General features: G+C 50.4%; 1 protein-coding gene across 11 annotated transcripts in view; it reads right to left on the reverse strand.

Moving 5' to 3' along the window:
- AK8 (adenylate kinase 8) overlaps positions 1-23,889 on the reverse strand; it is a 128,047-nt gene that overhangs the window by 26,250 nt on the left and 77,908 nt on the right. The window contains exon 12 of one of the 11 annotated variants that reach the window (XM_085000245.1): positions 11,057-11,132. The exons of 7 other annotated variants lie outside the window; for them this stretch is intronic. In XM_085000245.1, coding sequence (XP_084856371.1) covers positions 11,072-11,132 — 61 coding nt within the window. In that variant the 3' untranslated portion in view covers positions 11,057-11,071. Of the gene's footprint in view, positions 1-11,056; positions 11,133-13,948; positions 14,555-18,910; positions 23,069-23,889 lie in introns of those variants that run through there. 3 more of the 11 variants (XM_085000255.1, XM_085000236.1, XM_085000266.1) reach the window with 3 other exon arrangements.

The raw sequence follows: 23,889 nt of genomic DNA on the forward strand, positions 1-23,889 counted from the left end.
CTGTCCAGGGTGTCCCCCTGGTGTCAAGTCCCCTACACTGCACCCCAGGAAACCCCCCAGGAGAGAGTGCTGTGGGTCGAGCACCCTTGAATCCCCTTCTGAAAGGCAGATCTGGGGGGGCACCATGGAAGGCCAGGCATGTCTCACTCATTCCGCATCCCCAGAGCCAGCCCTGTGTGCACGTAACACTGATCAAGAGGCTAACCCAGCGTTTGCAGAATGAATAAATGACCTTCCGGTTTGCTGAGATCCATGACCACCAGCTCCAGAAGCAGCAGCCCTGGTAGCAGCTGTAGCACAGGGCTCCAGAACCAAAGAGAACCCCAGCAGTCCTCCGATTCTGCAGGCAGAATTACCGCAGACCCATGACCACCTGGAATTCACAAGGATCTCCAAGGAGAGAAACGTATCCCTCAGCCTGCTTGCGTTCTTCCTCTCATCATCACATTTACAGACACCTCAAAGGTTCTTTCGGTCCAGACTCTTGTCCATTTAAATTCTGTTTCCCTTGGTTTCCCTCTCAAAGGAAAGAAAACTGCAGCTCACTCTTGTAGAGAATTATTCTCCCCAAAAGAAGCTCCCAGGTTCTAAAGAGAAAGCTTCATCGAGGCCAGCGGTTCAAACCATCGTTGCTTCTGCAGCATCTACACAAAGGATGAATGTGGGACACAGGGATCCTGGGCTGCGAAGCTATGCTTGGGAAAGCAGGGCAGGGGAGGAGGTGCCTCGTTTGTTATGTAAATCGCTTGCTTCTTCTAAAACTTTCGCTGTTCATCTAACAAATTCCTTTTAACCCACCTTTCCACCAACCCCCAAACCCACGTCTTACCCCACAGAGAGCAGGTGAAGATGGACATCAGACATCGGGAGCCACACTCCAAAACGCAAATCGAACCTGAACCACCCTCTCGCCACCGGCACCCTGCTGGCCTGATCCCCAGCGTCTTTCCAGCGAGGGTGGAGGGTGCTGGACCAGCTCCCTCTCTGGAGCTGCACACATGCTTTCATTCGCACTGGACACACAGCACCTAACTGGCTTCTCAGCACACCCAGGGGGCGGGCGCCGTTACCATCATGCCCCGTTATAGAGGGGGCGAGTGACCTGCCCAAGGTCTGTGGCCAGTAAATGGCAAAACAGGATTCGAACCCGGGGACGTCTGGGCCTGACCGCCACACGGCTGCTCTGCCCAGCCTCAGAGATCACAGCAGGCCAGGGTTCAAGGCACATCTCCACCTGCCGGCTTCCGATGCACAGGTGCCTGCCCGGCTCGCATCCTGGCCGACACAGCACCAGGTACTGGTGTCCAGTGAGCACTCTGCCCCTCGGTTCAGGTGCCTGAAGGGCAGCAGCTCGAGGCTTGCGTGAGGCAGGGCAGCCCTCCACGCCGGCGCCTGCGCGTGTCCAATGAACGTCTGCCCGCTCGTAAAACGGCTCACTCCAGGTCACTACCGACCCTACGTACATAACTCGCCAGATTGGTGTCTAGAGAGTTCTGCCTGGCTGATTGTCTCTGTTCTTCTAACGACTCCACAACTAAATGTTTCACAGAGCCTTTTCCTCGCCAAATATTTATGTTCTCGAATGTTTATTGGCCTCTCTATCATGATCAAGGGTTTATGAGCACTCTATAGCAACTGCGAATTAAATACATAATTTCAGATCCATCGAATTCCAGTTTGGTGCTACATCTGTCTCTATTACGCCGCAGCAGTTGCCGTGGGCACCCGGCAGATGACTCCTGAATGCCTCTGTCCGGGGGCAGCTGGAGCGACTGACATTTCAATCTGGGAGCAGCCAGGGGCTTTGGTGTCTGCCCCCGGCAGCGGCAGAGACGTTTCCAGGGCTCGCCGGCATGGCTGGAGGATTCGGGAGCGAAGGACGAAGCTCCGGAGGACACCCTCCCGCCCTCATTCCACCAACCAGGCCGCCCCCCCCCCCCACGCACCTCTGGGGAAGGAGGGCCGGCATCTCGCAGCAAATGAAAAAGACAGAAGGGCCATTCTTTCCGCTGGTGAGTGGCACCCACCTGCCTGGGGGCCGGTTGGCTAATCCCATCATCTCTTCACCAAACTGGCACCAAACCGCTAAGTGCTAAGCTTCGCTGTTCACTTTTAGCAGAGACCACCTCTCTGAACCTGGTAGCGACTTGACACCACACAGACCAATTTTTTTTTTTCTTTGTCGGCTGCACCCATGGCATATGGACGTTCCCGGGCCAGGGCTCGAATCTGAGCTGCAGCCGTGACCTCCATCACAGCCGGAACCTCACCCGTGCACTGGGCTGGGGACTCAACCCAGGCTGCCACAGAGACAACTTCGGATCCTTAACCTGCTTTGCCGCAGTGGGAACTCCACCATGTAGACTAGGAATTCGGATTTGAAAGAGAAGACAGGGAGACTCTGAGAGGGGGAGTCACTAGAAAGAAGTGGGGCTGCCTCCTGTCTCGGGGCCTCTGCTCTGCCTCCTCGCTTCCCGCGTGGCTTGGAGCCAACTGAGGCGGTCTGTGGTGTAATAAACCCGAGTATAACCCTCCTTCCCTCTCAGGCTGGCTCCCACCTAGAGGGTAGGCTGGCCAGTCCGGCCTGTCCACTGTCCCAGCACACCACATGTACTCACTAAATGTGTGTTGACTAACTCCAATTCAAACTCCAGTCTTGGACTCCAAATCTCGTGTCTTTCACACTAAATCTCACTTCTAGAAAGCACCAAGGCTGTGGTGCACCATGCGCTTTTTTTGGCCACACCTGCGGCATGTGGAAGTTCCTGGGCCAGGGATCGAACCCACATCGCCAAAGCTGCGACCACAGCTTCGGCAATGCTAGATCCTTAACCCGCCGCCGCAAGGGAAGGTCCGAGACAACCGTTCTGGAAAGAAAACAATTAGGCATATTTTAAACCCATCATCGATCCTAAGGAAAAAAATACGTTTCCTAAAACTTCAGTTTCATGACGTCAAACATTTCCACTGGAGACTCAACTGAACTGTGTCACAAACTTAGGTGGCTCCGGGGACCCATGTTGCTGCGCAGGTGTGCTCTGGAGTCTGGCAGCAGGGTGTCCCCAAAACTACATGAAACCTTTGTTCCTTGGATGCTCTAACTGCTTCCGAGCACGGACCCCCTTCAATCTCGGGGTGCTTTTCATCTCCATGAGTAGAATTAGGAGCTCTGGGGCTCTTCGGTAGTGCCCATCAAAAACGAAAACACGACTACATCCAGCAATTCCATTTCTTAGGATTTTACTATCTGTAGGGACGATGCATGAAGGTACAGAGCCCGATTACAAGACACCAATCGTCGCACTGTTTGCAAAGAAAGAAGGAATACAGTCTAAACGCTCAAGAGGGACGTGATTAAATTAGTGCCTAATTTAATTTAATAGGCTGGACCACTGCGTGGCTATTACAAAGAACGGTAACACCGCACACCGGGCAGAATGGCCATCATTAGTAAGTCTACAAATTGCAAATGTGGAAAGGGTGTGGCAAAGAGGAATCCCTCCTACACTGCTGGTGGGAATGTAAATTGGTACAACCGCTATGGAAAACAAGATGGAGGTACCTCAGAAAACTAAATATAGAACTACCATATGATCCAGCCATCCCATTTCTGGGCATATATCTGGACAAAAAAAAAAAATTTTTTTTTGATTGAAAAAGATGCGTGTGGCGTTCCCATCGTGGCTCAGTGGAAACGAATCTGACTAGCATCTATGAGGATGAAGGTTTGATCCCTGGCCTTGCTCCGTTGGTTAAGTATCTAGGGTTGCCGTGAGCTATGGTGTAGGTAACAGATGTGGCTCAGATCCAGTGTTGCTGTGGCTGTGGCATAGACCGGTGGCTACAGCTCTGATTCTACTCCTAGTCTGGGGACTTCCATATGCTGGGGGTGCAGACCTACAGAGGCCAAAAAAAAAAAAAATTGTTGAAAAAACGATAGATGCACCCCTATGTTCACTGTAGCACTATTCACAATAGCTAAGCCATGAAAACAACCTAAAGGTCCATCAACAGATGAATGGATTAAGAAGATGTGGTACATACACACAATGGAATACTACTCAGCCATAAAAAAGAACAAAATAATGCCATTAGGAGCAACATGGATGGAACTAGAGACTCTCATACTAAGTGAAGTAAATCAGAGAAAGACAAATACCATATGATATCACTTATATCTGGAATCTAATACACAGAACAAATGAACCTTTCCACAGGAGAGAAGCAAACGCGTGGGCATGGAGAACGGACCTGCGGCTGCCGGGTGGGAGGGGGGGATGAGACGAACTGCAGTTTGGGGTCAGCAGCTGCAAACTACTGCATCTGGGGTGGGTAAGCAATGCGATCCTGCTGCACAGCACGGGGAACTACAGCTAATCACTTGTGATGGAACATGATGGAGGATAATGTGAAAAAAGAATGTGTATAAATGTATAACTGGGTCACTTTGCTGTACAGCAGGAATTGACAGAACACTGTAAATCAACTCTAACCAAAAAATTGTAAAAAGACTGAGCAGAGCTAATGCACTACACAGAATTATCTCTAGATACGCCGTCAAGAGAAAAGAGAAAGTAGGCAGTGCAGTGTGTCTCCATGTATACAAAATAAATGCATATATTTTTATCTCCTTACTGATGCAGAAGGAAGTCTCTAGAAACCCTGGAAACAATGAAGAGTGGTTGCTTCTGGGAGAGGATGAGAAGAAAACAATATTTTCCCCATTTTTTTATTGTGACATATTTTGACATATAAAAATAAGTATGTATTCATGGAGCACCTACTATGTGCCAGGTATTACCATTTGAGGAGCTTGAGGTAGATCAGTGAATAAGACAAAGAATCCTTTATTGGAAGAATTTCCATTCTGGTGGATACACTCACCAAAGAAAGGCATCACCCAAGACTGAAATAGTCTGGATGTGTCTAACCAACCCCATCCCTCTGTCAACACACAACCCAGGAGTCCAGCCATTAGGAGTTTTTAAAAATGTGTACAAGCACTTAATCCATTGCTGAGTTTTACTTGGTTTGGTATCATGCTTTATTTATTCTTTGCAGCGTGCTTTTCCACTCAACGTTGGTTTTCTCAGATTCCTCCTCATTGGCGCACGCGGCTGTGGCTCATTCACACTCATGCTGCTGTGTCATGTCTGCTTTGCGGTGCTGCTGTCACAGTCCACTCAGTATCTTCCTCACCATCTCCGGTGTGTTTCAGTGCTTTGCCGCCACACTCGGGGGCAGGAGGAGGGCTTGCAGGAGGGGAAGATTTTACTTTTATGGTTCACTCCATTTAATAGTTACAGGACTGTTTGGGTTTTCCATTTCTTCTTGTGTCAATATTGGTAAGACTTTTTTTTCTGTGAATTGATCCATCTTGTCTACGTTTCCAAATTTATTGTCATAATTGGTTCATAATGCTTTTCTTACCCTTGTAAACCCTGCTCTATTTATGGTCATATCACCATTTTTATTCCAAATATTGTTTATCTGTGTATTCTTCCTAATTGATCAATCTTGTTAGAGACTTTTTTTATTAATTGTTAAACTTTATTTTGTCAAAGAACCAACTTTTTTTGGCTGTTACTGTCACTTTGTTTTCTACTCTCTTGATTTCTGTTCTTAGGGTCTCTTTCCTGCCATCTGGGGGTTTTATTTTTCTAACCTAAGTCAGAGGCTTAGATCATTAATTTTCAGTTGTTCCTCTTTTAAGATTTATTTTTCATTGAATATCCATTTGTACTCCTCCAATCTCTGACTCCTTTCCATTAAAAAATAAAAGTAATTAACTTTTTTTTTCTTTTTTGTCTTTTTTGCCTTTTCTAGGGCTACTCTCGCGGCATATGTAGGTTCCCAGGCTAGGGGTCTAATTGGAGTTGTCGCTGCTGGCCTACACCAGAGCCACAGCAATGTGGGATCTAAGCCGAGTCTACAACCTACACCACAGCTCACGGCAACGCCGGATCCTTAACCCACTGAGCAAGGCCAGGGATCCAACCCGAAACCTCATGGTTCCTAGTCGGATTCGTTAACCACCGCGCCAGGACGGGAACTCAAAAGTAATTAACTTTTTAATTGTGCATATCCTTTGGCTCAGTAACTCCATTCTATAAATTTTTCCTAAGGAAAAAACCAAAAGAAATGCATAAAGATGTGTGTGTGTATGTTTGTTGCTGCATCACTTGTAATGGAAGAAAACTGCAAATAACTGAAATGCTTCCCGACGGAGGGCATTTAAATACACCATAATACATCTGGACTATGTAATCCTGTTCATAAACGACCACTAGGTCATAGTCTGCAGTGCAACACTGTGAAAAAATTTAATGAGTTCTAGCTTTCGCGAGGATAGAAAAAGATGTCCACGATATATTATTAAGTACGAAAGCAAGTTATAAAAAGACATACACATGATTTTATTTTTTGTTAAAAAACACATTCATTGGAGAGGAATCTGGTTTCGGTCCCAGCCACAGGACTCGAACGGCTCCCTGCTTTGGTTAATCACCTGCTTATGAGCCAGGAGCACCATCCCACTTTGCCTCGTGGAAGAGAAACAGACAAGGCTGCGAGGAAAGAGGGAGGAGCTTCGTGCAAGCGTCTGGGGAGAGAACACCAGGTACTCAAACCACAGTGCACTGGGGGTGACAGAGGTGCTGAAAAGGCAGGACATTCCTGTTCCAGGAGGCGAAGAGCACAGCCAGGGGCACCGGTCCCCGCCCCACCCCACCCACTCCTGCCAAGTGACCTTGAGCTCCAGGCTCTTCATCTCCCAGAGCCCCATTTTTTAGGGGCTGAAATAAGAGATCTGAAGGAATAATCCTTCGGGATTCCTCCAAGTCTGAAATCCTCTGCTGACATTCGCCAGCTTCGAGGTTGAGTTGATGCTGAAACGCAAGCCTCTGGGGGAAGCTGAGAGCCTCGAACCAAAGGGAACCCTCTCCCGGGACGCTCCCCAGGGCAGGGACGGAGGCACTCGGTAAACGCGAGCGGATGAAGGGATGACGGAATGAGGGACGTGAGCAGGCAGAGGTGGGCACTGACGGAAGGGCCCCCGCAAGATTCTGAGGGGAGGTTTTCCTAAAATGGTTCTTCCAGGTGACTGTGCGCTTGCCTCGAACACAGCCAAGTCCTGGGAAGGAAAATCAGCAGAGAGGGCGTCCACCTCGCATGTCTCACGGAGCCTCGCCTCGCTGCCCGCTGCCCCTTGCCACTCCTGCTAGGTAATCGGATCGCGGCTAATTAATAAAGCTGTCAGGTGCGCGTCCTCGCTGGTCGTTAGTGTCCTTCCAGAAGGGGAATCCTGCCACCGCCACCCTGTCCGCCCCTCGGCTGGCAGCTCAATTAACTGAATACTATGCAAATGAGAGGCTCTTCTCATCATTAGCTTATAGCCCCCGAATGTTAATCACGTAATTGGGCCTTCAACAGGGTAATTAGACACGATTTCGCCCATTAGTCTTACAAGGCTAATTACTGTTGAGAGGAGGAGGGGAGACGCCCCAGAGCTCCGCAGGAAGAGGGGCGTCTGGTTCAAGCAAACGCCGACGGAACCTCCTCCAGGTTCAAGAGCAGCGGAGTTGCAGGCTGTCCCAGCCCAGCGTCCCGATGCGCCAGGGGCAGGTGGAGCAAGGAAGAGGGGACATGCGGAAGGACGGCAGGTATGCTGGGTGGCGAAAAATACACACGGCACTTAAAAGCAAAGCAAGACAGGAATCCCCTGGTGGCCTGGAGGTTAAGGATCCAGTGCTGTCACTGCTGAGGCAAGGGTTCGATCTCTGGTCCAGGAACTTATGCATGCCTCAGGCACGGCCAAAATAAACAAAACAAGACAATATCCTATAATAAGTGCTAGTGGAAAATAACATGAAAAAGAATATATATGCGTATAACTGAATCACTCTGCTGTACAGTAGAAATCCATCTTATAAATCAACTCTACCTCAATAAAATAAATTTAACAATAAATTAAAAAATGAAAATAAACAATACCAAATATATTACTCACTTATCAAGAGGCCAAAAAAGGCCTAGCTGAACAGGAAATTGGTTTTTTTAAAATGCTATTGAAGTATTGTTGATTTACAATGTCGTGGTAATTTCTGGTGTACAGCAAAGTGATTCAGTTATATATATATACATTCTTTTTTACACATATAAATATATTCTCTTTCAAATTCTTGTCCACTATGGTTTGTCACAGGACATTGAATCGAGTTCCCTGTGCTGTACAGCAGGGCCTTGTTGTTTGTCCGTTCTATAGAGAATAGTTTGCATCTGCTAATCCCAAACTCTCAATGCCTTCCCACTTGGCAGCCACAAGTCTGTTCTCTATGTCTGTGAGTCTGAGCGGGAAATTCTTGAAGCTGTGCCCAATTACTTGGCATGAACATTGGAAAATTCTAAATCTGGGAAGTTTAGAACAGAGTTTTCTATTTTTTTTTTTTCGGCAAGTTTAGTAAAATAATTTTTCTTTGTTTTTATATAAAATCTTGATGGAGCAGTAAGAACCAGTACACTTGTTATTGTTACTAATGATGAATGGAAATAAACTTATTACAATCTCTTTTATTTTATTTCTAACTTAATTTATTTTAGTGGAAAATTAACCCAATGAACCAACAGGGAACTCCTACAATCTCTTTCTTTTTGTCTTTTTAGGGCCGCACCCGTAGCATATGGAGGTTCCCAGGCTAGGGGGTCAAATGGGAGCTACAGCTGCCAGCCTAGGCCACAGCCACAGCAACGCCAGATCTGAACCGCATCTGCAACTTGTGTCACACCTCACCACAACGCTGGATCCTTAACCCGCTGAGCGAGGCCAGGGATTGAACCTGGGTCCTCATGAATAGTAGTCAGATTCGTTTCTGCTGAGCCATGACGGAACTCCTACAACCTCTTTTAATTGGAGAATACCAGTTTGGGGGAGGGGGCAAAATAAGACAAAGGCCCTCGCTGGTTCCGGCCCCCACTCCTAAAGCAGCACGACCTCAGGCAAAGGGCCCAGTCTCTCTGGACCTCAGCTCCTCCCTCTGTGCCATTTGGGGGGTGGGCACTAGACAGTCCCCAGGGGCCTTCTCAGTTTAACTGACATGGATCTGGATCTTGGGGTGAAAAACAAGGCTGAGACTCTGGGGCGGGGGGCGGAAGTGATGGGGACCCCGCTGAGGAGGGGCTGTGGGGAGAAGGCCTGGCTCCCCGAACACATGCCGTGGCTGTCCCCCCGCAGCCGAAGTGAAGGTGAGGCTGAGGTGCCGTCGGGGGCCTGTGCTGGCTGGCCCAGGCTGCCACAGCAGAGGCCACGGGGGCTGGGGGGTGGGGGAGTGTGTGCTCCACAACTTACGTTTTGCACACTTACCCCCCTGGAATGTGACTGTATTTGGAAGCGGGGCCTTCGCGGGGGTGATGGACTTAAATGAGGCTGTCAGGGCGGCCCTGACCCAATCCGAACGGTGCCCTATGCCAAAGGGACATCTGAACCCAAAGAGATGCAAGTGCCAGAGGAAGGAGCACAGGAAGAGGCGCGCAAGCGGGGAAAGGCCCCAGAGAAGCACACCCGCCCGCACCTTGACCTCGGACCTCCATTCTCCAGAACTGGGAGAAAATAAATTCCTGTTGCTAGAACAGCCCTGGAAACTCGGTCAGATCCAAATAGGCACCTGACTCGGCTCACGTCCAAACCACAACGAGGGCCCCCCGACCTGTCTTCCCACAGCCCTGGTCAGCAGGTGGTTGCCGCTCTTCCCAGGTGCCACAGCAAAAGCCAGAGCTCCCCTTGGCAACTCCGGGATCCCGTGCCTGTACCCCGACTGACAGCTGGTGGTCCGAGCCCAAGCCCTTCTTGCCACTCACTGGGCCAGGCCAAGAGCATCTCTTACCCGGAAGATGCCACTGCCTCCTCCCCGCCTCCCTGCTTCTGCCCCTGCCCTCCTGCCCTCTTGCCTGTGGTCCCCTCGCCTCCCAGGAGCCTGTGTGATCCATTTACTTGTAATTTTACTTTGTTGGCCTTGCCTGAGGCATGCAGAAGTTCCCCGGGGCCAGGGACCGAACCCTTGCCAGAGTAGTGACAACGTCGGATCCTTAACCCACCGAGTCCCTGGGGAACTCCAAATCCTTTTAGAATGTGAGATCTCGGAGCTCCCGTCATGGCTCAGTGGTTAACGCACCCAACTAGGATCCATGAGGTTTCGGGTTCAATCCCTGGCCTTGCTCAGTGGGTTAAGGATCCGGCATTGCCGTGAGCTGTGCTGTGGGTCACAGAATTGGCTCCGATCCCGCGTTGCCGTGGCTGTGGTGTAGGCCGGCAGCTGCAGCTCCTATTCGACCCCTAGCCTGGGAACCTCCATATGCCATGGGTGCGGCCCTAAAAAAGCAAATAAAATTTAAAAGAAAGGGAGATCCCATCACTCTACTGCTCAACACCCCGTTTCTCCCCAGAGGCTCCCACGGGACTCAGAGGAAAGGCTCGGGTCCCCCAGGTGCCCCTCTATCTATGACTGTCACCTCCCACTCTCGCCACTGCACTGCAACCGCCTCCTGGTGCCGCTTGAACTTGCCCAGCTCCTGCCCACCTCAGGGCCTTTGCACTTGCTCTGCCCCAGTTCTTTCCCAGATTTAAGCCTCTGCTCCAAGGTGCTCTTATTAGCAAGGCCGTTTCCGAGCCCCTTCCGTGCAAACGTGCCATCCCAACCCATCCCTCCCACTGCCCGCCTTCCCACCCCTTGCGCCACGTTCCTGCTCCCCAGGGGACCCACATAATGCATTATCTGCTGGCTGTAGGCAGCCTTTCTCACCCCAGCAGGAAGCTCAATTTCTCAAAACACAGAAGGAAACAAAACCAAAAACACCTGCTGTCACATGGTTGACCTTCCTGCTGGGGTGAGAAAGGCTGCCTACAGCCAAAGCAGAGCGGAGCTAGTTGTGCAAGCCTTCCTTAAAAGTTTTTTTGATTATTAGTAAATAATTTCTGTGATATTTAGGAAGGAGCACTTCCAGCTTTTAGACAGCTGCCGCGGGAGCCTGGCACGGGCCCAAGCTCTGAATGTGCGAGCGGGTTCAACAGTTCAGCGCTTTATTTACGCCTCTGAGGAAGATGGAAAATTGAAGTAGACGCTGATGCCTCCCAAAGTCTCCTATGGGGAAAGAAAACAAACATGATTTCTCCGAGTCATCTCGGCGTCCGGCCTCCTGCCTTTCTCTGGGAAATGAATTTAAGTGAACGGGCGGGCGCCGCGTCTGCCCAAAATGGGGGCGTCTTCATCAGAGCCGGACTCAAATGCCAACTACCCCGGGCTCCGTGCTATGAAAGGTCACCTGTCACTCTCCACCAAGGCCTGGAGATTGCTTTGCATCGTGGATACCTGGCAGGAGAGGCGTGTTTCCTCCCCCACGTCTCCCTTGTCACCCGCTGGACAGAGCCTGGTGGACCCCTCCTAAGAGCTTGGCATCCTCAGGGGAACTGAAGTGGGGACGGGCTTTGCCAGCGAAGAAGAGTCGGCTTTGACAAGGGGGAGCAGAAATTTCCTGACGGTGAAGGTTATCGGACCCTTAGAAGGAAACTGAGAAAAGTTGCCCCTTGTCCCCAAAGGACACGTGTACCCAGAATGGTGTGCTCCAGGGAGAAGGTGGCAAAGTGACCTCGAACCCCGTCTAAGATGTCTCAGAGATGGTGGGAGAGTCAGACAGGCAGGACCGGGTTCTTAGGAGAAAAGCTTTAAATGGTTAAGAAATCAACTGAGTTTTGATTTACTGCTGCGAAGGTAGGTCTTGAACTAACAAAACTGCGGACCAAAATAACGCCATTTGCTGCAACACGGATGCACCCAGAGTGCCTCATACTAAGTGAAGTCGGTCAGAGGGAGAAAGACAAATGCCTTACGATGTTGCTTATACGTGGAATCTAAACCACGACACAAACGAACCTTCGAGCAGAACAGAAACAACAGACTCGCAGACATAGAGAACAGACTTGTGGGTGCCAGGAGGGAGGGGAAGGGGGGGCTAGATGCAAACTATGCCACTTAGAACTGATAAGCAACGGGGTCCCACTCGCCGGCACAGGGAACCATGTCCCATCGTTTGGGTGAGAACGTTTGGGACGGAAGACAGTATGAAAAAAAGAACGTGCATGCATGACCGGGTGGCGCTGCTGTACGGCAGAAAAGGACAGAACGCAGTAAAACAGCCCTACCTGAATTTAAACAAGAAAAGGAACCGGCTGAAGTGAAAACCAATTTGAATCCTTGCGTTTCTAGAGAGGAAGGAAGGGGGAGAACACCTGGCAAATTCCTGGTGATGCGGGCGCCCTGCCTCCTCCTCAAGACCGTAACCACCCAGCTTGCCCGCTGCCCGGGAGGCTCCTGGGTTCCTGCCGCCCGTGCACCAGGCCAGGCGCCTTCCGGGTCCTTGGCACCCGTTGGGGACGGTTGGGGACTGTTGGGGACGGCAGAGCTAAGCCTGCGGTGGCCCGGGCTGGTTCTCTCTCTCCGGGAATTCACTGTATGTTACACCCGGAGAGAGCCTTGAGGCTGCAGGCAAGGAGTTCAAAGGTAATGTACATTTTTGATGTGGCTGCTTCAGGAGTAATTGCTCCCATGCTCTCGAAGACAGACGACAGCCCTCGGTAACAGACTGTCATAGTAAGTTTTAACCCAGGAAGAAGAGCAGCGCCGACCTTGCGCATTTGCTCAGAATCACCCTCGCCAGACTTCTTCTTACACAAACATTGGAAATAAGTGGTAAAATGTCAGCAGTCCCTAGGCAGGAAAATAATGGGAGAACTTTCCTTTTCCTGCTTCCGTCCTTATTTATTCAAGGGGTAAAATGCTCCAGCTCCAGGGACCACGGGCTGGGGGCCCGTCACCACGGTCGCCAGCCAGGATCCTGGGCTGGAGGCCCCGGGTACACGGCCCTTCCGAACTCCAGCCTTCGCCCTAGGACCCTCCCCTCCGACCTCCCAGCCGCTGCCACATCCCCATCACCAGCGAGTATTTATTTTGGCTACAAGGAAGCACCACACTGGCTGTGGGAGCCACGACAGTTGGGATGTGCTGTCACCAAGCGCTGTAACAGGTGCAGTGGAAACTGGGCTGGTGGCCCAGGATGATGTCTTGTGGAAGCGGAGGCGAAGGCGCGGGGAACTCTCCTTCTTGGGCGGTTTGCCAGCCCCCCTCCAACCACTTCCCCTACGGGCTCCCCACACCCCATCTGGGGACAGTCCCCATGCCCCAGAGCCACTGGCGTTATTTAAATGAGCCCGTCAGTCCCCTCCCTGCATCAGCCTGCAAAACCAAGCTCCCTGCCCTGCCATGCAGAAGCTGCCTTCCACAGCGCAGCTTCGGCCACCCTGTCCCCAGGGTGCAGCCCCAGGTGGCCCTGCCTGGCGGGCCCTCTTGTTGAAACTGTAACAGCCTTTCATCTCTCTGAGTGCCGCCGAGCTGTGTCCTGCATCAAAAGAATCTTTAAATCTTACCAAACGACGGGGGACAGGGCAGCCACACCTTTTCACAGCCCCTTCATCGTCTGCCAGGCTGGGCTGGCATTCAGAGCTCCCTGTGCGGCTGGCTCTATGAGTCTCCTACCAAAGCGCAGTTTTTTGTTTTTGTCTCCCTGCGTGACCAACACCTGCCCCGCAAATCCCCAGTGAACAAGGAAGCATCTCTCTCCAGCCTGGGGGGGGGTTGGGGGGAGGGTGGGGAGGGTGGCTCTGTCTGCTCAGAGCGCCTGGGGCCCTAGTTCCTCGGTGAGGAGCTTGTGTGACTTTGCTTTGCAGAAGCTTCCCACACAGGTCTTAGGAGTGAACGCGGTCCCCACTCTGGAGCCCCTCGTCCGCCAGGCTCTGTGCAGAGAGCTTCCGCGCCACCCCTTCACCCCCACCCGACGTCCTCAGCACCACTGTCCCTGCTTCTCAGCTGAGGTGACTCGAAGCTAATAACCTGCTGCAGGAAACTCAGGTTTCGATTTTTATTTATTTATTTATTTATTTACTGCCTTTTCTAGGGCCGCTCCTGCTGCATGTGGATGTTCCCAGGCTAGGGGTCTAATCAGAGCTGTAGTCACCGGCCTACACCACAGCCACAGCCACAGGAACATGGGATTCGAGTCGCCATCTGTGACCTACACCACAGCTCACGGCAACGCTGGATCCTTAACCCACTGAGCGAGGCCAGGGATCGAACCCACAATCTCACGGTTCCTAGTCGGATTTGTTAACCACTGAGCCAGGTCTCGATTTTTAGTCTGTTGACCACATCATCTTGCCTGGATTTTCGAATTCCCAAGTCCCGCCCATATGCATTCTCCCACTGAATCCGCACAGGAGCCCAGCAGAGGGTGAGGTAAGAAGGGCTGGGTCGGAGATCCCGCTGTGGCGCGTTGCGATGGGCGGCACCTCTGCAGCTGGTCCAAGATGCAGGTTTGATCCCCAGCCGGCACAGTGGGTTAAAGGATCTGGTGTTGCCTCAGCTGCGGCGTGGGCTGCAAGTGCAGCTTCGATCTCATCCCTGGCCCCGGAATTCCATATGCCTCGGGGAGTCCAAAAATGCTGGGTTATTACCTGTTTGACAGATTCGAAACGGAAGCTTTAAAAGGCTCAGCCGCCGCCGCCGCCCCCCACCCCCACCGATGGCTGACCCAGCGAGCGGCAAAGCAAGGCTGTCGAGCATGCAGTGAACTCCCAGGAAACCCTGGGGGGCTGGGGAGGGAAGGTGCACAGGAGACCGCTGGGGTGTTAGAAGAGACGAGGCCGAAGAGACGCGCACTTTCCCTTTGGCCCTTGACCCCAGACACCCTGTTGAGACAGTGGCCACTTCTTCCTGCGGCCCTCAAGCCTAAGTGGACCCACCTAAGGGGGCCAGCGGGAGCAGCAGGGCCCGACTCGCTCATGGGACAACATCAGAGTGGTTAATAGGGGCGCAGCGGCTCTGCCACCAGGAGGGGCCCCTCGGCCAACCCATCTCTAAGGAAGATCTTTTGTCCAAAAACGAAAGGCCCCGGCGGAGCACCCGGCCGATGTTATGTATGCCGGCCCATGTCTGGTAAACTCTCAGATGACGGCGGCAAGGCGGGGTCAGCCGGGTTCTATTAGCTCAATTAATGAGGAGTAAGATAAGGCTAACGCCCCGCTCAGCGCGCGGCTCGGTGCGGAGCTGGAGTAATGGAGTTATTAACCTCAGTCGGCCGCTGATTGTGCTGCCGATTCCAGCTCCATTTCCTAGTTCAGGCCTCCATTAATGGGGTGTTTATCACCCCTAATCCACATCAGGATCAGCTGCAGAACCAGGAGAGCTTCCGGGAAGGACCGAGTGATAATGAGAGAGAGGGAGAGACAGAGAGAGAAGGGAGAGGCAAGAAATCCTCTCCACCTCGCATTTGAATTTTTCTCTGGTCCCACTGCTATTCTCTTGAGCGATGATAGCATCCTTCCCACTCTGGGACACATCAGAAATGGCAGAGCCATTCTCTGAGGGCGTCTCTGTGCCGTCCTCCAAAACACAGCGTCACATGGACGTAAAAAGGCCTAAGCTTTCCAATCAGATTAGAGCGCTCAGGCATATTAGCGATGTGCCAGTTCAGTTTCGACTTCCATAACGTACCACCAGAATGTAAACTGAACACAGGGGAGCCGAGAAATCAAACCCCTTTCAGCGCAACGATTTCTCAACGTCGTTAAATGCCCTGCCTGCCTCTTCCAGCCTGCCTGGCTCCACGGGGTCGTGCCTGACAAGGAGGTGACTTTGTCTTTGTCTGTGTCAGGGTCACCCTCTCCTCCCAAGTGACACCTGGTGAATAAGGAGTTGCCCTCCCCAAGCCCATCTCGACGGGCGTCTTTCGAATGTCTTCCCTAGGTAAGAAAAGCAAGCGGACTGCCGTGAGAAAAAACCCATTTTGAATGGAAACGAGTTATTGGTGCCAACCCACAATGAGTGGGGACAGCAAGTGTCTCTGATGGTCATTCCTCTGAGAGTACCCATACTGGTCCTTTCAGCCGCTTTTGTAGGAATTCACAGTCACGTGGGTAATCTTCAGAGTCAGTGTTTTCACGCTTCTTAACGGGTGAACACGTGGGCAGCACCCCTGTTCGGGCTGCGGGGCTGTCCCCTAACCCTAACCCTAACCCCTAACCCTAACCCTAACCCTAACCCTAACCCTGCGGGGCTGTCCCCGACAGAACTGCACCCTAACCCTGCGGGGCTGTCCCCGACAGAACTGCACCCTACAGAGGAACGGGCTGTGTCCCACAGGAGCAGCTGGGGGCGGGACAGGCGGAGCCGGCTCACAGTTGCGCCCCCGTCACACGTGACAATGACAAGTCACTCTCACGCGTGTTCCACTCCCTCTCCAGAGCAGTGGTGCTGTTGGGTTAAAGGGCAGAGGTTAGTGCTCCATTTCGCAGATCGGAAAACTGAGATTAAATGCCGTTTCTTCCAGCGGCGAGCCAGTGAGCTGGGATAGATGCTTGTCGCCTTGCAGAAAGGGCGCAGGGGGCTGTTCCAAGCTAACAGCGGGGCTCTCGGCTGGTCTCCTCCCGGAGGCCTGGGGCGAGGCACACAGCTTCTCTGAGCCTACACACCTTTTACTGAACAAACCACTGACGGGGTTAAATGTGACGCAGAGCAGGTGCAAGACTGGCGCCTGGTCGACCTTAGGTATTACTCTCACCCCCCCTGTTGTCAAGGACATGACGAAGGGCAAGGGGGCAGGAGGACCGGGAAGGAAAGAGATGGCCCCAGAGACTGCCCCGGGACCAGGGCACGGCTGCAGAGCAGAGTCCGAAAGTGAAGACAGAGAGGAAGGGGTGAAGGGAGAGACAGAGACCCTCATCAGCCCCGGCTGAAGCCCGGATGGAACATTCTAGGCCGAGGCCTCCAGGGCTTGCTTCAAGGATCTGGCACGAGGAAATCTGAAAGCTTCCAGACCCATGCGTCCAAGGGACCAGGCTTGCGCCAGGCAGGCTGCACCTGGGTGTGGGAGTTCGTGGTGGCCAGCCTGGGTCCCCCAGGGGGAAAGGGCTGTGTTTTTAGCAAAAGCCAGCAACACACCCAGCACCAACTGGGAGCCAAATGCAGTGAGAGGAGTCTGTCAGTGCTTTTCTGGGGACAGCCAAGCCCGCTCTGGGCTCCTGTAGACATGGGACACACAATGGTCTAGTTTAAGAACCAATTACCATCGTGGTGCGGCGGAAACGAATCCGATTAGGAACCATGAGGTGGCGGGTTCGATCCCTGGTCTCGCTCAGTGGGTTAAGGATCCGGCGTGACTGTGAGCTGTGATGTAGGTTGCAGACGGGGCTCGGAATCCAGCGTGGCTGTGGCTGTGGTGTAGGCTGGCAGCAACAGCTCCAATTAGACCCTTAGCCTGGGAACCTCCATATGCCTCAGGTGCAGTCCTTGAAAGACCAAAGACCAAAAAAAAAAAAAAAAAAAAGAAAGAAACAATTATAAGTAAAAAATAAAAAACCCACCCCACCCTCAAAGGAACCTGCAGCGAAGGTGCCCCTTTGGCCCCAACACCCTGGGCCACAAGGATGGAAAACATCCTCCTGGGTGACCTCCTCGCAGTCCCCAGATTTAGCCCCGACCAAGGAGGGAAGGAGAAATATGAATGGAAACCACACTGATGCAGCAAGAGCCCTGTCGCCGTTCTGAGAGGTCCACGGCCACAGACTCAGTGAGGAGTCTCCCCGCCGCCCTCTTCCTAGGGATGTCTGAGCAGCCGCTCTGACCTTGACGTTGGACGTGGCCCAGCCCTGGCCGGCCAGATACAGCTGGGGGTGGGGGGAGCAAGTTCAAGGCCCCCAGCCCCGCCCCTCCTCACAGCACCGAGCGGAGGGAACATGGAAAAAAAAAAAAAACAACAAAAAAAACACACAACGGAAAGCATCAGTGTGTCTGATGCACTGCAAACTTCCCAACATCAATCAGAATCCTATACTCCCTTCTCCATAGTAAACATTAATTTTGAAAGAAAATACTGTGCAACAAACTAGCAGCAGGAAATGAATTATTTTACAGTCAGGCAGAGGGCAGATTTCTGGATGGAGCCTTGGATAGTTCTTTCTTTCTTTGTTTTTTTTTCTTCTTCGTCCTCCTTTTTTTTTTTTTTAACTATGATTATTACGTTTTAACAAACTTTATAGCCTGTTTTATTTGTTCTCAAATAACTTTTTTTCCTTCTTTCCGACACATCAATTACTTGGTTTGTTTTCCTCACTGTGTGATGTTGGAGTCAGGAGCATAATTTAGTGTTATGTGCTGTGGGTTTATGAGGCGGGAGTCAAGCAAAACATTGCATTTGAACACTATCCATTTATTAGCTCTAAGAGGAGATTTATATTTGACAAGGAGACAAGAACTCTGTTTCCTGATAAGCCAAAGAGGCCTATTTCTGTGTCCAACGCAGAGAGTAGCTAACCCTTCCTCAGTAACGCAATTGACTTGCCTGAATATATTTTAATAATAAAATTGATATATATGTAAATTTATTTTAATCTAATTTCATCGAACCCTCCTTTAAAAAAAAAAGAGAGAGAGAGAGGCTCTGTAGATTGTTTTCATATCTGAATTATAGATTTCTGTATCGTATTCCCAGATTGATTTTGAGGCGATAATTCTGTCAAGATTTCCTGCTGGTGTCAAAAACAGCCACACCACAGCTAGAGTGCTTTATAATTGGCATCACAACCCAGCCAGAATTACAGCCCTGATTTTCAGCCCCGTGCTAGGTGGGTTCATTTTTAGCACATTTCTCTTTCCCTTAACCTATACCTGGACTCGAAGGTTTCTGGCTAAATTTCCTTTCTGAATTAATCATAACCGCGTTTAATTGAAAGCTAAGGTGGAGCGAATGGATTAGTCAGAGCTGCGAAGGGCGGAGGGAAATGTGACGCCAAGAAATACAGCAGGAAGAAGGGTGATTAAACAGCGGCACATGATTAAGTCTATTGGTAAACAAAGAGCATCTTTCTCCTCCTCCTCCGCTTGTCCTCTGCCCCACGGTCCAATACATTGGCATTATTTACTAAGTCTTTAAAAACGGATTTTTCACTTCGTGGGGAATGGCGAAGTATTTCCTTGCAAGTCTGCCCCAAATCAAAGAGGTTCTTGCCCAACCGCCCCTGTGTGCCTTTAATAAACACGGGGCCCTCCCCCGCCGGTCGTCGATGGTCGCGCAGACCCCGTGCGGTGCCCGGGGCCGGTCAATAAAACAGTCGTGTTCCCCCTTGGCTTCAGAAAAGTAAGCCCTACATTCTTCCCTGACACCGTTTCAGGGACCCGCATCTCCAGTCTTCTTTTAAGCGACAGTTTTTGCAGTTTCCCCGACCTCTTTCCTCTTGAGGGAGGTGAGTTTGCGCAGCAGCTAAATACTGACACCAAAGTCTGTTTCATCCCCAGAGTGTGGAAGGTGGAGATTTCACCTCCTTGCACGGTGGTTCCTGGAAAGGCCCACAGGCAGCACAGGTGCAACGGCAGGATGCTCAGACTGGCTGCCGGGGCCCCGCTGTCCTAGAGCTAAAGGGACACCGCCAGCCTCCAGGAGGAAGCCCTCACACCCAACTCTATGGATACAGTTAAGACAGAGTTGGGGAGAATCCAGCCAGAATAACGCCCTCCCTGGAGGGCCACCTCCAGAATCTGTGAGTGTGTTACTTTACCAGGCAAAGGGGCGGGGCCCGTGAGATTACATCAAGGACATTGGAGGGGTTGGGTTATCTGGGTGGGCCCAATCCAAACACATGTGGCTTTACAATCTGAGACGGGCTCAGTCAGAGGGAGATGTGACTGCAGAAGAAGGTGAGCATGTTGCCGAGATGCTGTCTCCAGAAGCTCGGAGAGGCAAGGAGCCTCCAGAAAGGATGCAGCCGCCTTACAGAACTAAAACCAACCAAAACTAAAACCAACTAAAAAACTAAAGCCAACAACTAAAACCAACTAAAACTAAAACCAGCCACCTTACAGAACTAAAACGAAACTAATCTTCTGTCTTTTCTAAAACCAGCGGCATGCTATTCTTAGACAAACAACAGGCCTATTCAAAGACAAGCGACTTGCAAAATATACACACCTGGGGACACAGGTATAGACATTGCCAGATAAGGGTCTGAAAAGTTAAAAAAGAGAGAGAGAGAGAGAAAGAGAAGCAGACAAAGGGACAATGAATACCCTCTGGAAAAAGAAAGGAAACATTAAAACACTTTAGCCTTATTAATATGCTCAAAGTAATTTAGAGAGAACAGACTCTATGATATAAGAAGTCAAAGAAAAGGGAATGAGATAAAATTTTAAAGGAGATGAAAGAAAACTGACCAAATTAAGGGAAAAAAACAAGGGGGATGTAACAGCATTATAGAAATGACAAATCAATTAGAAGCAACAAGAAATAAGTACGATAAAAAATAAGGTTATTATGGAGGACAGATTTGAAAAAATAATACAGAAAAGGAAAGAATAAAAACTACTAGAAAGAAATGACAATTATGGAAAACAGATGATAAATATCCAACATACACATAACTGGTCTTCCTGAATAAGAATTCCAAGCAAATGAACCAGAAATTTTTTTTTTCTTTTTAGGGCCACACCTGCAGCATATGCAGGTTCCCAGGCTAGGGGTCGAATCGGAGCGGTAGCCGCCAGCCTACACCAGAGCCACAGCAATGCCAGATCCGAGCCACTTCTGTGACCTACACCACAGCCCACAGCAATGATGGATCCTTCACCCACTGAGCGAGGCCAGGGATTGAACTCAAAACCTCATGGTTCCTAGTCAGATTCGTTTCCACTGCGCCACAACAGAAACTCCCAGAAAAACATTAATATGTGTACTAAAAGAAAATTCTCCTAAAATAAGGTAAATGGAAAGGATTCATAATAGTCCAGAGAAAAGTAATAAAAAGAACTAAGACTGAGAGAAAGAAAAAAAAAAATCCTTTGAGCATCCAGACCAAAGAAGCGCATTACCTACAGCAGAAAAAAAAACCTCTCTGGCCTCAGACAGTACTGCAACCCCACAGGTGTGACAGCACAAGGAAGAAATGATACAGGATGCTGAGGGTAAGACATGTGACGGAAGAATTTTTTACTTCGCTGGATGTCATTTACAAGTTAAGAGAAAGGCATTCTCCAGTGTGCAAGAATTTAGGAAGTCTAGCATGTATATACCTTTGCTGAAAATGACTCCAAGACAGAATCCATTCAAACGAACAGTGGATCAAAACTGATCAAGGGGCGGCTGAATTATGTAAACAGCTGGTGTTGAAATCTGACTCCACTGAAGAGAGAACGAAAATTTCACAGGTACATTATGTATAGCTGAAACCAGAATATAATTGTTTTATTTCTAGACGAGAAAAAAAGCATAGTGATCTTTAAAGTAATAATCTGCATATGATAGACGGAAACCAAAACATTTCAGAATGTGTCTTTCCCTGCCCCGACCCCCTGCCTGCCAAAAATGGAGAGGGGATGAGGGGGGGTGAAGAAATGGTTCACACGGGAGCATTTTTCTTTTCTGTCATACGCCAGGGTCGGAACAGTCTGTTTTATTTCAGAATTCACAAATTGAGAACTACAGGCTTAATCAAATCATCTTAGCCAGACTAGGAGAAGGAGACACAGATTATCTTCCAAATCAGCTGGCAGAGCACAAGAGCAAACGGCAGCAATACCAAAACCCAAAGAAAACACAGACCATTGAAAAAAGATGGAAAACAAAGGGAACCGCGAGGAGGCATAAAATAAAGTGATAAGAGCAAAGATAAGTGGGATAAACTCAACTATTCAAGGAAAAAGACCAGCAGGTTGAATAAAAATATTAAACCCAATTTCAACCTGTCCACATGACAACGGAACATAAAGGAAGCCAAGGAGCTGAACGTCAGAGACAAGCAAATGCAGCAAAGCCATCGGGGTGGAGCTCCAGGGAAAAGGCCCCAGTGAAACACACGCCACACTGTTTCCTCCCCAAACCCCTCAGAAAAATGACAGCAAGGACAGGGAGACGGGGAAGCGCAGGCAACTAAAGTGGTTGCAGTTTTTTCTCTTTTCAGGGCCGCCCTGCGGCCTACGGAGGTTCTCAGGCTAGGGGCTGAAGCAGAACTGCAGCCGCTGGCCTGCACCAGAGCCACAGCAACACGGGATCCGAGCCACATCTGCGACCCACACCACAGCTCACGGCAACGCCAGATCCTTAACCCGCTGAGCGAGGCCAGGGATGGAACCCGAAACCTCATGGATACTAGTCGGGCTCATAACCCGCTGAGCCACAGCGGGAACTCCGAGAAAAGACATTTTTTAAAAATTTAGAAATCTCCAGTCCAGGAAATCTAATACCCACATAAATAACAGGTTTCAGAGAGAACAGGGGGGAAAAAAAGAGAGAGAAATTAACAAAATAATTCAAGAGAATTTCCCAGAACTGAAGGACATGGGTTTTCCCATTAATTTTTGCTGCAGTGGGGAAAATGAGTTCCCAGTCAGAGAAACAAATGCACTTTCAAGGGGCAGTTCCTCCGTCTGGAGCCTACCGCTGTCGAAACATCTCGCTAACTTGAGAGGCCAGTGCAGGATGCAGGGCACTGAGACGCGGAGTGTGCAGGAGCGAGGAAGGGAGGCTCTCGAGACAGCGACTGCAACCCGGGAGAAGGGCCGGCGGATTCCTGCCGTCCTGGGAATCCCGGGGCGGCCTTGCAGGGAGCCCAGGGAAAAACCGGCCCAAGCCAGAGAGGAACGGGAAAAAGAAACAAGACCGTGTGCCACGAGGGACTGGGTGGGATGCTGTTCTGAGGGGCTCTCCGAAGGTGTGGAAACGCGTAGGGCATGCAGATACAAGGGCAACCAGGCGAGGGAAAAGGCGAGGCTGTCACTGGCATCGGGAAAAACAAAATAGGAAAACAGAAGAGAGCTTTCCTCTTTGAGGGCAGGTGTCCTGGGATTGCACTTCCAGCTGTGTGTCTCTAACTCACGGGCCGGAACCTGGTCCTGTGGTTCCGTATAGCTGCAGAGGCGGCTGGAACATGGGGGCTTTCATGTCACACGGCCAGTGGGCTCCGTTGAAAACTGGTGTTTGGTTACTGAGGGGGGAAGGGAGAATTCAGGGTGGAATAGACAAGCAACAGCCCTGTCAGAGACGGTTGAGTTCCTCGAGGTGACATTTCACGAGGAACACACAGCGGACGTAAACCGTTACGGACCAAACAACACGGCACCATAACACAGAAAGCCAAGACGGCGGGAACCATGAAATCAACACGAAGCTGCCTCTCCAAGAACAGCTACTGCTGAAGTTTAAAAAAACTATTCCAGATATAGAGAAAGAATAAAAGTATCACCTCATGGATACTATAAGCCTGACAAAGGACCAAAAAAAAAAAAAAGGAAAATCCAGACCCATATTACAAATGCACATTAACACAAAATCGAAATAAAAATGTAGACAATACCATCATCGATATATTAGTTTCCCCTTGCTTCCACAGCAAATCACCACAAATTTGGCTGCTTTTAAAAGTTCAAATTCGGAGTTCCATTCATGGCTCAGCAGTGAATGAAGCCGACTAGCATCCACGAGGACACAGGTTCGATCCCTGACCCTTAGTCAGTGGGTTAAGGATCCAGCGTTGCCGTGAGCTGTGGTGTAGGCTGCAGACGTGGCTCGGATCTGGCATGGCTGTGGCTGTGGTGTAGGCCGGTGGCTACAGCTTCAATTCGACCCCTAGCCTGGGAACCTCCATATGCTGCGAGTGCGGCCCTAAAAAGAGAAAAGAAAAAAAAAAAAGTTCAAATTTATTATTCTGTAGGTCAGGAGTCCGATACACGTCTGATTTCATTAAGATCAAGGCGGTCCAGGACCGCCTCCCTGTTTGGAAGTCACCTGGTCCGTTACCTTAATTAC

This window comes from Sus scrofa, chromosome 1, assembly GCF_054392235.1.
Source record: "Sus scrofa isolate SSC_HxYL_T2T_F1_AM1 chromosome 1, Sscrofa_HxYL_maternal_Yorkshire_Landrace_v2.0, whole genome shotgun sequence".
NCBI lineage: Eukaryota > Metazoa > Chordata > Mammalia > Artiodactyla > Suidae > Sus > Sus scrofa.